Source organism: Emydura macquarii, unplaced genomic scaffold, assembly GCF_026122565.2.
Source record: "Emydura macquarii macquarii isolate MOO-44397 ecotype Brisbane River unplaced genomic scaffold, CSIRO-AGI_Emac_v2 contig_1348, whole genome shotgun sequence".
Taxonomy (NCBI): Eukaryota; Metazoa; Chordata; order Testudines; family Chelidae; genus Emydura; species Emydura macquarii.
In genome coordinates this window covers 10,534,224-10,549,684 of record NW_027131485.1, presented here as the reverse complement: position 1 = coordinate 10,549,684, position 15,461 = coordinate 10,534,224, and the positions used below count along the sequence as shown (strand labels likewise).

The following is a 15,461-nucleotide window of genomic DNA, read 5'->3' as shown; positions in this document are numbered from 1 at the left end:
ATATATGAAGATTTGATTTACAAAACTATCAGCAATAAAGACACATTTAAAGTCAGTATCACTTGTTAAAAAACTGATCTAGTCGAGTTTTCTAAATAAAACACCTTAGTTTTTACTGGTAACTAACAGTAGGGCAGCAATACTCTTTATTGAACAGCTGCTTTCTCCACAAGGGATCCATTGTCTTCACTGGGACTACTTGTAGTTTAAGGGCCACCACAACATGTTTAAGGGTATCACGGTCTAGCCCTTAAATATCCCAGAATAATACCTAAATGGACTACCTGGTAAAGCCTCATCCATTCTGGAGCTACAGTCTATGAGTGGAAGAGAATTGCTGAGGCAGAACAGAAGTGCCGGCAGCGTAAATCTCACAACAGCAGCATGTCTGCTGTAAATCAAGCAACCCATAGCAGTTTATCTGTTCAGTGTGCCACAAACAATTCAAACCTCAAATTGGCCTGATCAGCCATTCACGTGTTCACAGAAACCAAACCAAACCAACCGTGATGTCATGGTCATCTTCAAACTTGAAGGACGAACAACATGAACAACATCATATGAGGACAAGCAAGCTATGCGTGTAACAACACTTGGAGAATTGGTTGCTATATAGAATCACAGAGCTTGACCCCATGAGGTGCTGAGCTCCATCTGCAAAGTATTGAGCACCTTCAACAACTCTGAGAGTCAAGCCCTTAATGAAGAGGGGTGGATAATGTATTTCATTATACTGTGTGTCTAATCAGGTATTTATGAAGATCTCACACATACTAAGTATGACTGAAGAAGGCTGTAAAGTAGTATGGTTAAGACTGAGATATTCTAGGTTTTTGTGGTCACTGATATAGTGAAAATTAAGGCTACTGAAAATAGTCTGAGTTTTGATTTTTCTCAGGGCATAATTATGGAAACAGAGTTAAAGTGGTTTGCCTACTATAATTGTGAATTTCCATATTGTCAAAGGTTCAGGTTTCTTGTAAATTTAACCTTAAATCTGAATTTCCTAGATATTTTAAACTTGCACATGGAAAGTAAAAAACCTCAAATCACTGAGATGTGCTGCAACCTTAACTTCAGTTAAACAAAACTTGCTGTTTTGTGAGGGGAATTTTCTTTGATTTTTTTAATAGCCTTCACACAGGATTGGGCAGGAAAGGGAGAGGGATTTGGGATTTTCTGTTTGTTTTTGGGAGAGAGGCTGCAGGCAACCCGTCTGATGTCTGCAGCAGCGGAACTATAATAATGCATCCTCCTAAAATCCTCAGGAGAGGAATTTGAATGCTGCAGATCTCAGCAGATGCACAGGAGTAGGGCATTGCTGAGATAAATGCATCAACCCTTAGCAAGCCTTAGGAGGTTTAATATGGGCCCTCATTCCCTGAAAGCTTTAGGAGGCCTGTTGGCCTCCTCACCTCAGGCCTTGGGATATTAATGGCTCATTAGTCCTACCTAAGAGATTTGAGGTTTGTTGGAATCCTAGCACCCTCCCCCCTCCACACACACACTTCTCTCCCCCACCCCAAAAAGAGGCCCGATGAGCTACCTATAGATCTCCAGAGCAGCAAAGGATATTCCCTGAAATCACTTCCCAGCCAAGATCCTGTGATATTAAATCCTCTCCTGGTACTAGATCTCTAAGGGTCTCCAGGAGCAAGGCTTTCTTCCTAAGGATTCAGGTATCCGGCAGAAGAGAAAGCATGTACATGCACATGTGCGTAGGCACATACACAGAGGGACAGGAAGAGGGAAATGCAGCAAAGGAGGGAGGTGGTCCCCTGTCCTTAATTAAATTAACCCAATTAACTTCAACTGTCTTCTACTTTCCACTTGCAAACTAGGATCAAGCAGAAATTTGTAATTATGGTCATTTTTTTTTTAAATTACATTCACAAAACAACTTGTCTGATTAATTTCAATGTTGATGACAGAACTCTCATTTCCATTTATATGTCTCCAGTGTTGACAACTCTTAGGATTTCATTGTGAGCAATGCAATTATCACATTAACATGATTTCTAGATCTGCTAGGTGAACTTTAACAAAATTGTGGCTAAAAGTGTGACCACAGCCATGGCAGAATCCCCTCAATGAAGTAAAGACTCAAAACACATAACCACTATTGCTCACTAAGGTTCACAAAGAAACCCAGCATGAGTTTTGCTTTTCATCCTAATCCAGAAGGCTTCAGATGACTAATTATGATACAGTGCTCAGGAAACACTTGTAAATTATGAGAGGAGTTGGACATTGGAAGAAGATTAGCTAGCATATCTCACTATTCCTGAATGTAAGAGATAATTTCTGAAACAAGAAAATTTTCTAAAGTCATATATCCACTAAACTCAGCCTTTATAGAAGGACAGAGGCTTGTAGGGCTTCTAGATAACAATTATTTTTTAGTTTTGAACAAAAGGAAGAAAATATTCATCTGGCTGAACAACTTGGCTTGAAAGAGCAGCCTGAACTTTTGGATCTACTTACAGAGATGGAAACAGCCACAGTACACTTCACTGCTTGGCTTCCTTTAAGTACTAGTTATTATTTGTCTCGCCATAGCATCTACTATTGGAAGCTGAAAATATAAAGGTGTGTAACATGTTCTTCCCTGATGAGACAGAAACAAGACTGAAAAATAAGAGCAAATAAAGCACAAAATACCCAAGTTTCAGTTTTGACAGTCTCTCCTTGTAGTAAGGGATGCATAATTTTATGATCCAGGATCAACCCAAGGAAGGTAGATTATAGAGATAGCAGAAATACTATCACTTCTCATGATTAAAAAGTACATATAAAAAAGGCTATACATGTCACTAAAGATTCTGAAAATCATTCAATATATTTTACCAACGTCCCAGGACATTCTAAAGCATTGTTCTTTAATCCCTGTTTAAGTTTAATGAAACTGTACTGTGTTTTTGACTAGTGGTTCTTGACGTGAGACTCAGGCTTCTGCTGCTTTAGTTACATGCATATATGAAATACATTTTATTGTAGCACCTTCAGAATTTAAACAATTTACATTATACATTCAATACAAAATGTATTAAAGTACAATATCTAAGCTTGCGTACATGCATTGAGTTGTTAAAACAAAAAAGACAGCAATATTAACTCTGCACTGCTGTATATATAGAATTTTCTATTGCTGATTCTCTTTTTAAGTGTGTAGCTTCATATGTTTATTTTTTATGGTTAGTGTGTACCATAAAATATTCAGGATATGTAATAGACAAATTAAGGGTTTTATTTAAATATACACTGCATCTTTGACTTTGCTTTGACTTTTATTTAATTTCTCTGTTGTTTTAAAAGAAAAAGCTCCTCTAAGAATTTTAAAAAGTTTGTCTGCATTTAAATAGTCCCAGTTAGCCTTTGAAGATTATACCTCACTGAATTAGATGGGGGGGAAAAGAAGAGTTCACAATTTTGCTGCTATTTGTGTAGACACTTTTCTTAAAAGCTTGGTTAAGTAGGCAGCAACACATCTGTTTTCACTGTAACAGCTGTATTTTTGCATTTGAAGAGAGAAACTTAAAATTAATACTAAAATCTACAGACTATTACAGAACACGGCAAGAGTTGTGGAATCATCCTACTATTGCAGGAACAGCAATTTTTTATGACTACCTTTTTCTCCTGTTCCCTATTAAAGCCCAGTTTTCTTGCAGTGCTGTTAAGTGTCTCATTAAGACATTTACATGGTATTTATGCACAAAGACATAAGGGGTCCAATTATAACATGATTCCAGTATGTATTGTTGACACAGGCCTAAAGTACTAGGCATTAGCCCAATTATGGAATATTTCTAGACTACAAAATGTTGTAGCTGGGTGCCCTAACTCTATTATTATTTATTTGTGTTATCAGAGAATCTGGTGAACTGAGATTTGGACCCCAATGTTCTAGGCTCTATACAAAACACATAGTAAGAGAGAGTCCTATTCTGACAAGACCAAGAGGGTGGGAATGAGAATGGATGCAGAGAGGTGAAGTGACTTGCTCATGGTCACACTGCTAGACGGTGGAAGAACCAGGAATAGAATCCTGGTCTTAAGTCCCAGTCCAGCACCTTATCCGCTAAGAAACACTGTCTCTCTGGACTTTTACAATCTCCCTCAGGCAAACTGTCCTACAAGTAGCGCTTGTGCAAGTCTGACTGGATGGTGAATGTGTATTCTGATGTCACTTTGGAGGCAGGGCTTTATCATAGAGCCTTAGATGCTTGTTGACTATGCTCAGTAGTTTTTCAATGGCTCGTAACCATTGTACCCCCAAACATCATCATGAAAACTTATTCCAAATTAAGCACTAGTTTACATGTCAACTTCCAAATTTCAAGTTTCAAGTTAACCAAAAGTTAGCTGAAGTCTGGATTTTTAATTTTTTTTAAAACGGGGAAAAGTATTTTTTCAGCCTTGCATAACTTAGCAACAATTGAATAAATTTTCTTCAAAGTTTAAAAAAATTTACCTTTCTGATGAGACAATAAAACATACCTGGCAGTAACTGAGTAAAAAAAAGAAAGCACTATCAAATGTACATGGTAAGACACTATGATTACTGTCAGAAAAAGTTACTGGCTCATGCAAGAGATTTAGGATACCTGAGAACTAGTTTGGTTTTCATAAAAAAAATTCCATCACAAATAAGTACTTATGATTAGGAAATATAACTCTTGATCAACTGAAGCTCCAGCAAAAACGCGCAGACAAAACTGTAAGAGCTCTGGACAAGAACTAGGAATCAACAGAGCTAAACTTACAAATTTTTCCCTCCCTCTTTATGCCAATGTACTGTACAAATACAAATCAAACCAAAGTTTAAAATCTTCTCCCTACTATAGTTTTGTAGTCTTCTCTCTTCCTCTCAATGGGTTTATACAGGACTTTAATAATTAGTTATATATCTATATTACAGAGAGACAAGGTTGGAGAGGTAAGATCTTTTATTGGATCAAAGTCTGTTGGTGAGAGAGACAATAGCTTTCAAGCTTACACAGAACTCTTCTTCAGACCTGAACAAGGTCTTTGTAACTACCATCAATTGTCAAATTTGAATTGGTATATTTTCAGCCTCTTTCATGCTCCAAAACTATGGAAATTAAACTGAATTCTGAGAACATGAATTATTAAATTATTTTGCCAGCCAGGTGATTTCATGATATAAGATACAGTTTCCATGATGAAGCAGACTCCAATCACAGTGAAGAAAAAGAGTTTTCTGTAACTTCAAGGCCTTTTATTAAAATTATTCAAGTCAGAAATTGCTTAAAAAGGCAAAATACTCTCTCTGCCACAGTATCACGAACAAGGGGTTTCCCCAGAACTTTAGAACAAAACTGGGATAATTTACCACTACTACAATTTGTTTTACAGTAGCACTAGATGCTATAACTGAGATTAGAGCTCCATGTGGTAGGTGCTGTATAAACAAATAGTAAAAGACAATCTCTGCCCCAAAATACTTACTTGGGGGGGAAAAAAAGTAAACATTTAGATTTTGTCAACACCGGTTTTCCTGGAAGAGTCTTTGGGTAACTGGGAAACTAGTAAGATTACAACATCAAAAATCACAAGAAAGAGAAATATTAGCAATTGAGTAGAACAAAACAAAAGCCCACCCTGAAACAGAGCTTTCTATAACCTGGAAAGAGAGATCAGACAAACAGTCCTTTAAGTCCATTAGGGACATTGCTCTCACCAATCTCAGGTTTGTAGTAGCTGAGCACCTTACAATCTTCATCCATTGATCCTCATCACAAATCTGTGAGGCAGGAAAAATGAGAAATGGAAAGACTATGTGATTTGCCCAAAGTCACACAGTATGTCTGTGGTGCAACAGGAAATTCAACTCTAGTACCCCAGTCATTGGGACATTCTTCTTTCTACTGTATTTCACATGGAAGGTGCTCAGATACTATGGTACAACAAAGGATGGGAGGCACAACAAAGTTATAAAATAGAGAGAGAGAGAGAAGAAAATGTGTTCTATCCATTTCTCACCCTCCTTGCTTGTTTTGGTTTTGCTAATGATCATTTAACTCAAACATCTGATAAACAGTTGGGAGGCTACTTGGTTAAATATACACCCCTCCCCCGGATACTCCTTCAATAATGGATGAAAAAGCTCCCACTCCAGCTCCCAAGTCATCTAAGGAGATCTTAAGCAAAAATGGAGAAAGAAAGACTTGATTGCTTGAAATTTCTAAATCAAACACGTACAGAATTTTTTTTAAGTTTACAAAAAGCAGTCTCAACATGTGTTCCAGAAATGGAAAATAGCTAGTATAATAACCTTAAGAGCCCACCATTGTCACTATGGCAATACATACAATTAAGATGGACAATATAAAAAGCAAAATAGGATGGCATCATTAAGAAAATCTTAAATTAAGCTGAAGGTCTGGGGGGAAGGGAGAGATTGAGAAATAAAACATTGAAGGGTAAATAAATCTTATGTCTGTTGTCACATAGTAGCACTTCAATGCTAAAGCAGAGTGCTAATATACTAGGATTACACCACCTTAACAACGTTCCTCTTCTCTCTGCCCGCTATCAATTCATTCCCAGAGAAGGTCTACTCATGAGGTTAAGGAAACCTTCCTATCACCGCACCACTTCACAAAAACCCATCTTGCCCTTCAGCATGTACCAGTCACAGGACAAGGGAGAGGAACAAGCAACCATTGAGAGAGAATGGAGACTTCAATTCCTACAACAGAAATCCCTCAAAACTCCTGCTTAAAAATAAATCTCTCTAGCAGGACTGAGACTCCCCATCTATCTGCACAAAGCAATGTTGCTATGCTAAGCTGATATCAGTGTTTCTTTATTCTGTTTTATTTATGTTCTTATTCCCACCTATCACTGTGGTATCCTGCCCCTGCAAAATAATGTAATGAAGAAACATGTTACGGAACAAATGCATCATAATAGCTCTCAGCACTGCTGTCATGAGGGAAAAGAGCCACATCCAACAAACACAACTATGCATACAGGTATGATTTTGTTTTGTTTTGTTTTGTTTTAAAAACATATACATACACACTTTTATTTATGTTTCCATTTTATATATATAAGAGCAGGTAAGAAGATGTGAGATAGTTGCTGATCTATAACAACAGAAGGGAAGAAAAAACTTTATATATTTCACATTTTCCTCATTAAATTAATTGTTCCATGAGCAGAACGGAGGGGGCTCTGGAGAAAATTGTATGAATTTCTACCATCTTTCATTTCTAAGTCCTAGTTTTAACCCAAACACTTTAACTTGAAAACTAGTCCATTTCCAAAATTTAGTTAAAAGCAACAAGTGAAACCAAATATACACAAAGTACTGTCAAAGGCATAAAATAAACTTGAAAAACAAATTTTTTCATCTAATTTTTATTACAGTAATTTTAGGTAAAAATTTTCAAAAAAATATTATATTTAAGTTGATAGCATTCCTTTAAAAGACATTACCATCTAATCCCTGCTTGATGAGCTACGCGTAGAGCAGGTTAAGTCCACTTCCTATATTGAGAGGGTGGGCGAGCTCAAGTGTCTCCACTAAATTTAACTGTAGCAATATAAATATAGAATAGAGAGGCAGTCTTTCAGATAGAAAATTCTTAAGCCATTTTTAGGTCAATACCAATACCTTAAAATCCCCACAGAAAACCACAAGCAGCCAGTTCAGCCTATGAAGCTCTCGCTGAATGTGCCCATAGCAGGATATTCTGATTAATGAACAGGTTTCTGAGTATTGCACCAGCTATCACTTCTGAATGGATTCAACGTGTAACCCCATGTACAGCACATTACAATAATCAAGACTGGAAGGCAGAAAGGCATGAATTACAGTGTCATGGTCACTTTGGAAAGCAAAGATTGCTACCTCCTTGCAAGGCACATATTAAAAAAAAAATCTTGGCTACCACGGACAGATGATCATCCAGGGATAACAACAGGGAATCTAACCAGACTCCTTATTGCAAACATATGTGACATACACAGCAGACACACACACACTATCAGTGGAACAGAATTTTTTTTTAAATCATTTCTGATTGTTCTTCCCTCAATCCACTAACATCACTTTTGTCTTATCTAGATGGAGCCTCAATCAATTTGCCCATATTCACAACCTCCTAGTCACCACCAGATACTGTGAAAGGCACTGAAAGAAAGAGAGAAACCTATAGCTGAGTGAAATCAGCAACTGAAAACAATGCAATCCATGCTTCCTTACTAATCCTCCTAATGATTTTGTATACTTGTGTGAAGACAAAATGGAAGCTTGAGGAGAGTAACCTCGAGGTAGAGCAATAATTGTTCTTCTCTGTGATGTGATCTCCGTGAAAGATAAATTCACTTAAGAGCACCACCATCAACTTTGCTATCATGCACAAGCAGATCAGTACCACATTGTGATTTATAGTACTGAAGGTAACTGATAGACCTAATAAAACCAGCAAGGGAATTTAATCCCATTCCTAGATCATCATCAACCAACACAACAAGAACAGTCTTTGAACCATACCTAGCTCAATACAGTTTGACAACAGTCAAGGAAACAGAGTTGTTTATCCACAACCTTTCCAATAAACTTTACCAGAAAAGCCAGATTCAACCCAGGTCAATAATTGGACAGCTTTTCCAATATTGGACTTTAAAAAAAAAAAAAAAAAAAAAAAAAAAGTTTATTCATGCCTATCCCTCTTTAAATGAAGCTTAAGGTTTCAGTATCCTCAGCTGTCAATTAGGTCAACACCTTACATTAAGTAAAATAAATGCCCTGACCCAAAGAAAGTACCTCCTCTGCTTCAGTGCTTCCAGCTGTGCCTTCAGAGCTTCCAACCACTTGCGTTACCACCAATTTCTCCCTCTAGCACTCCTTCCATTTACGCTTCACATGTCATTACCGCAACATCACATATGTAAGGACATAAAACTCGATGTTCTTATCAAGAAAATAGGTAATATTTTCAACATAACAGTTGTCTGCCATATGTGATTTGACTTTGCCCATCTCTTCATTTATTATACCAACTCTCTGTCACTCACTCAACTATCCTACTGTTTTGCACTATTCTTCCCACTCTCCTAACTTCCATATTCACTGATTTGTCCATGATCCTTCTGACCTTATTTCTCACCTTTGTTACTGCCACTAATCTGCCTTCTTTCTTTCTCCATATTGCCCCACCCTTATGGTTTCCACAAGTTCTGCCCCTTCATCATATCCTCCACAAGCTCTTATGTACAATAAAAAAATATAATTGGAAAAAAGCATGCCTAACCCAAACAATCTCAAATACTTTTTATTTTTGCACTACATTCAACTCCCTCTCCCATTTTATCTATTATCCAATTTCAACTGTAAACTCTGCAGGGTAAAGAATGCATTTGCACTACACACAGGATTGTAGAAATAGAAAATGCTTGTGATATATACATTCACAGTGGGACACAGCTTCAGATATCAGAAAAGATATATGTTCAAAGAAAGATGCAGTTAAGTCCACAATACTTCAATCATTTACACATGCACTTTCAAACATTCTCTTCTTTATACAAAAGAAATCCAGGATTTCTATTTAAAATGAACACCAAAGAAAAAGTGAATATTACACATCCATATAAAGAATGAAAGATATTGGAAACAACTATTTTTCTCTCTTAATAGCAAGTTTGTATTTGTTGCATGTATGTGAACTCTTCTTAGAGTCACATAAATTAGAGCTTCTATTAGCTCAGCAAGCCACCTGCAGTAACTTTTTCTAACCCCTAGTTTTAACTCCACAGCTGCAACAACTTGCTCTGAAGCTGCCAGCTATACACTACTGCGTTTTCTTCTGTGAATCCATTTGTCATTTTCAACAAATTGTCTGTTCAGGTAGGTAAATAATAAGCACTGACTCACTTTTTTTTTTTTTTTAAACAGTGGTTAAAATTCAACTTTCCATACCAAAACCTTAAAAATGTTATATATAATCCTGCAAAACACATATGTTTTATGTATGGCACAAGAAGTTAATTAATTAAGCTTATCTACTGAGTTAAAAGATGTATCACTGTATTAAAACAATAACTTTTTTTGAATAATGAAGACATTTAACAGTCTACTCCCTATTATGTGACATTCCCATGGAGGAGTTTTTAAGGAATTTTGAAGTCAGCAAATATTGCAAGTACTTTAGAAATTCTTCACACCTATCATCCTTGCTTGAAGTGTCACATTCTGCAGTTCCTATGTTATGTTGCTGAGTTCCAGCTTGTACTGGTAAATATAAAGCTTATTCAATTTGCCTAGGTCAGCAAAGCACAAGTCAGTTAACAGTATTTCTCTCACTGAAGATGTGTTACAAAATAAAGCACATACCTTTTAACTGGTCAGCTACCATACTCTGGCCAACTCGTTCAACCACCTTTCCATCCTCCATTTCGTAACGGTCATCCAAATATTTGGCAGTAGCTTCCGAAATATGGACCTTCCCAGCCACCCCGAGCTGCTCCATTAGATTGGCCAAGTTGACATCATTGGACCACACATCAAACTTAAACCTCCTCATCCCCAAAATGCCACAAAGGACTGTCCCAGTGTGAACTCCAACTCTCATGTTCACCATTTCTTTTTTCTCTTGGCAAAATTGCTCTATGGCTTTAATCATACCCAAACCCATCTCAATGCAGCAATAGGCATGATCAGCTCGGGGCTCTGGGCACCCTGCTACACAATAATAACAGTCTCCCAAAGTACTTATCTTCTCACATTTGGTGTCCTCACACAGACGGTCAAAGCGGCCAAATAGATCATTCAAAAGCCCCACCAATGCATGGGCAGATTTGTTTGCACTCATTTTAGTAAAGCCAACAATATCTGCAAACAAAATACTCACTTGTTCAATCTGCTGCATTTTAAAAGGACGAAATATTATGGGGGTTTTCTGTATGGAGGGTTTTTTCTTCCTGTTTTTGGGGCTTGAAGCAGAATGACGTTTGACTGAGTTCTCACTTTCATCATCCCCCTGTTTCATTAAATAATCAGCTATTATTCTTGGCATTACAGAATGAATCATCCTTTCTTTCAGTGCTTTTTCCACTTCCAAATCTTTTCCATGCATGATCGATTGCCCCACTTTCAAGAAAGTGCTCCTTGATCTGACTTCAGACATGATAAATAAATGAATACCAATAGCATGGATACAGATATGAAGCAAGGCTTTACTCAGCAGTTCCCAGTAAATTACACTGGCTCCAAGGGGTGCGAAGCAGTCTTCATCACTGAACTGATAACCAAAGGTTTCAAAAAGGACTGAGTAGGACAGTCCCAGAAACAAGCTTAAATACAAAGGTAAGTGCATCACCGTGTAGAGCAACAAAAGCACTTCAACACACATAGAAAAACTGCCTACTTGAGAAAGACAAGTGTCTGTGGCTCTTACAGGGGGAGTATGATTGGACATGTCATCACTTCCTGAGATGGGTGTCAAAACTTGGAACTGTGGAGCCAGAGTCAAAATAAAAACCAGGAGGGTGAGGATGAGTGAGGTCCACACATAATGCCGAGCATAAGTCTTAGTGAAGGTGAACAGAAAAAATGCTACACATACCAAGAGGAAGCACAGAGCTGGCACCATGAAGACAATCAGTTTCTCTCTCATGTGGATTCCAAAATATATCCCCCAGAGGAGACAGGCCACACCAATGTAGAAAAGGGCATAGCGAAACCTACGCTGGGTCTGTGGGAAGCATCTCTCCATACAGGCCTCTTCCAGGTTGTTGGAGTCAAACTTGGGGTTCCACCACTTGGAGGAGGCTCTCTCGAAAAGCTGCGGCAGCTTCTTCTTGCGCAAACCTACACCACTGCTTCCCCCTCCTCCTGCTGTTCTGCGGGCACCTCCTGACTCCCCTGAGCTGCTACAGCTGGAGGAGATGCTGTACTTGCAATGCTTTGAAGAGGAGCAACTCTGGTGCTGTTTGGGGTTGATTCTGACCATCACACTGTTACTGTCTCCACTGGAGTCGCAGCTCACCTCAGTACTGTGGTGATGCAACAACTGCTGGTGGGGTGGGGAAGCCATGTTGTCAAATATTTTTAAGCACTGTAGGAGGTGGGTCCTTAGGACTTTAAAAAACAATAAATATTGCAATCCTTTAATTTGGCTGCTCCTAACAGAGTTGCTTTTAAATTCCTTGAGAAATTACTGCTTGTTTAAAGAAACCACCAGGCAGGTCTAAATGATTCAGTTGCTCATCCTTCAAACAGGGCAAGACAAACATGAGACTGGGACCCAAGCAAGCCCACATGTTTCAGTCTGTAGTCCAGCTGCCTGTCCACAAACCGGAGGTGGTTGTTTGTTCCAAGTTAGTTGCACAGTTTTGCTGTCACTCCCCACGCCCTTTCCAATAAGTGCAGATCTTTCCGGGAGTGCCAAGCCTGATCAGCCTCGGGGGAGTGACAAGCAACCCCCTTCGGGAAGGGACCTCTTCTCCATTTTTTTTGCAGCTCGCCGCAGAGGAAAGGGGAGGAAGCCCCGGGCCTCCCGAGGATGCCAGGCGTGTTAGCAGCGGTGTCGCTCGCTCTCACCCGGGCGGCACCATCCCCAGTCCTGAGGTTGACACAGAGGAAGAAGCCCGATTCCTACTTGGTCCTGTCTGGCTCCCGCCTGGTGCTTTGCAGCCGCCTTCGCGGCCCGTGCTGCTCCCGCAAAGCCGCTTGGTACCGGGGTTATTTTCCTCAGCCCCCAAAGTTCGCACCGCACCGCCGGCCTCGGGACGCCTGGGAAACGAAGCCGACAAGCTCTGGTGCGGCAGCCGCCGGGCCGGCCTGTGGTGCTCCCTGCGGCCCCGAGGGGCTGGGGCGGCTGTTCGCACTAGCCGGGGTGGGGGCTCCGCTCCGACGGTGGGGCCTTCGGCCCCGGAGCCGCCCCGCTTTTTCCTGCTGGGCTCCCGGCGCGCAGGGCCCCGGCCGGAGTAAGGGGGGCAACGGCTCAAGGGGGTCGGCCCCCGCAGGCCCGCCGGAACCCTGTGGAGCCGCAGCCGCCGCCGCCGCCTCTGCTCCTGTCTGCGTCTGAGGCGGCGGGGTCTCCCCGGCGGCCCCGGCTCCCTCCCGGCGGGTTAATTCAATTACCTTCCCGGCAGGGAGGCGCCGCGCCGCCGAGGGCAGGGAGCTCCGCGCCCGGGCAATGGCGAGGGGCACTGCCGCCCGCTCCTCCTCTGGGCAGGGCGGGGGCGCTGGAGCGAGCGACTCAGTTGCGGCCGAGGGAGCGCGGGTACGAAGGGGCGCGGGGCGCCGCAGACACCATCTTCCGCCGCCGGCTGTCACTGACCGAACACAGGCGGGCTGAGCTCGCGCGGCGGCGCTCGTGCCCGTGCCAGCCTCCCCCGTGGCGCGAGAGGGCGGGCGGGCGCGCGCCCCTGAGCCTGAGCGAGCCCAGTCAGAGGGCGGCGCTAGCGCGCGCGCGCACCCACCCACCCCTTGTGTCTCTCGCGTCGCCTGCTGCCCTGCCCTGCCCTGCCTCGCTCAGGGACGGGCAGGGGTTGGGCCTGGGCGGCGCCCCCCAGGCGCTGTATGGAGTGTAGGGAGCCAGACCGGGTGCGCGCTCCCTGCTTCACCCGCCTGGGCGCTCAGGAGAAGGGCGGGCGAGTGGTCCCCGCCCCATGCGCGCGCCCAGTCTGCCCCAAGCAGGCGGTGTTCTGGCCTCGCGACGCCCGCTGGGCTGCCCAGCCCTGCGGAGATTGATTGCTGGCTCCCCAGACGCCCCCCGCCCCGCCTCCTGCGGACAGCGGCCTCCGCGCGCGGCCACATCGTTGCGAACTCCCGCCTTCTCAGCCCCACAGGGCCGCCCGCCTCTAGACTGGGCCCCGGGTGGGTCCCGCCTATGCCACTGAGTGGCTGCTTGAGGGCAGGCCAGGAGGAAGAAATCCAGCTGGACCGTCAGCCTGCCTCTAGGCCGCGTGTGGAGCGTAGCTAGAAACCCGTTTCTTTGGAAAGGAAGCGTGTTTGGGATGGCATCAGTGTACACCGGGAAACCCGTGCTTCTATTTTTAGAGAATAACTTTTTGCAGTAGAACCGTTCTTTGAGGCACAGGCCTGAGTTCTCTGCGGGGTTTAAACTTGTCTGTGACTTTATGCCAATCACCCCCCCTCTCTGGCCCAAATCTGGTTTGGTTTTCAGGGAAAGCAGGGAGTCAAAATACCTTCCTGCAGTTGTGCTTCAGTTGTTTTTTCAATAACAATGGGTACAATAAAATGCTTACCGGCCTCCACCAGCCTGTCCTGAGGTTAAGTTCATTTGTGTTTGTAAATCTCTACCTAGGATGGTGACTTTCACCATTGCAAAGTTTTGCTATTTTATTTATTATGGGGGCATCTAAAAACATTCTGCTGAGTGAGTTCCCTTTTCTGTTACTTGTGGCTGCAATGACAAATCTTCATGCCACCTTATAAACATATCTCAGTACTTCTGTCTAACTCCCTGAGCTGCTATGTTTCTCCCCCCTAAAGAGCAAACTCATGTCTTAAAGCCAATAATTTATTCAACAAGGGAAAGTAATAAATAAAAAGTTTTATTTTTCTATTTTAAAAAATGGTCAGGCAGAAATTCACTCAGAACAGTCAGAGATAACCAGGATCTCACTCAGCCTTTTTAGGTGGGTTTCTCTATCAGTTTTCTTGCCTTTACCATTTTTTTCCCCCTTTCGCTCTCTTCAGTGGAGGCTGGTGAAATCTGAAAGTGGGAGAGAAAAACTGACGCACAAAGGCAGCTCAGCAGAAGTTAAAGATATATATCTGACTCAAAACAGACCAGGCAAAGCCTCTTTTACATCCTGTGAATAGTCCCTATCAGCTCTTTTCCTTTTTCTTTCATATCCATGACACTGCTCTTCTCACACACTTTACCCTAATTTCTTCCTTCTCTATTTCCCAAGAAACCCTGCCACACTTTCTTCAGAACCTGTATTTTCACTCTCCAGCTGCTCAGATATCAAGAGCTATGGAATTTTCTAGTCCCAAGTCCATCCCTTCTACTACTAATGGGACACCCCTGAAAATTATCCTCCTATTCTGGTACTCACGACTTGAACCCCAAGTCCTCATACCATGTTTTATAAATAAATACTTCATTAATTCGCTATATTTGTACCTTAACCTGTTTCACTCTCAACAGAACAATTTACAGCTTTGCAGACAATTTTTCAACAGGGAAAGAGACTATAAATTGTATTTGCATAATTAAACAAAGTGCATGACAAGCAAACAATTTCACTTTTCCATGTACCCAGCATAGTGAGACAATTAAAAATTCCTTTTTTTTTTGCCCTTTCCCTTCAGCTCTTTAGTAATGTAACAGAGTGTCCTCCTCCCACACTCTACCATGAATTATATTATCTCTTCCTTCCTGATGGTTCACATCTTTCCCTCCCCCCAGATCCCCTGCTGTTCTCACTGAATTTCCTTCAGTTTTTTT

At 41.7% G+C, this 15,461-nt stretch overlaps 1 protein-coding gene across 2 annotated transcripts in view; it reads right to left on the bottom strand.

The window, feature by feature from the left end:
* ADCY9 (adenylate cyclase 9) overlaps window positions 1-13,413 on the bottom strand; it is a 144,857-nt gene extending 131,444 nt beyond the window's left edge. For both annotated transcript variants that reach the window (XM_067551122.1, XM_067551123.1), the window contains exon 1: window positions 10,370-13,413. In XM_067551122.1, coding sequence (XP_067407223.1) covers window positions 10,370-12,071 — 1,702 coding nt within the window. In that variant the 5' untranslated portion in view covers window positions 12,072-13,413. The remainder of the gene's footprint in view (window positions 1-10,369) is intronic.
* Window positions 13,414-15,461: the final 2,048 nt, after the last annotated feature.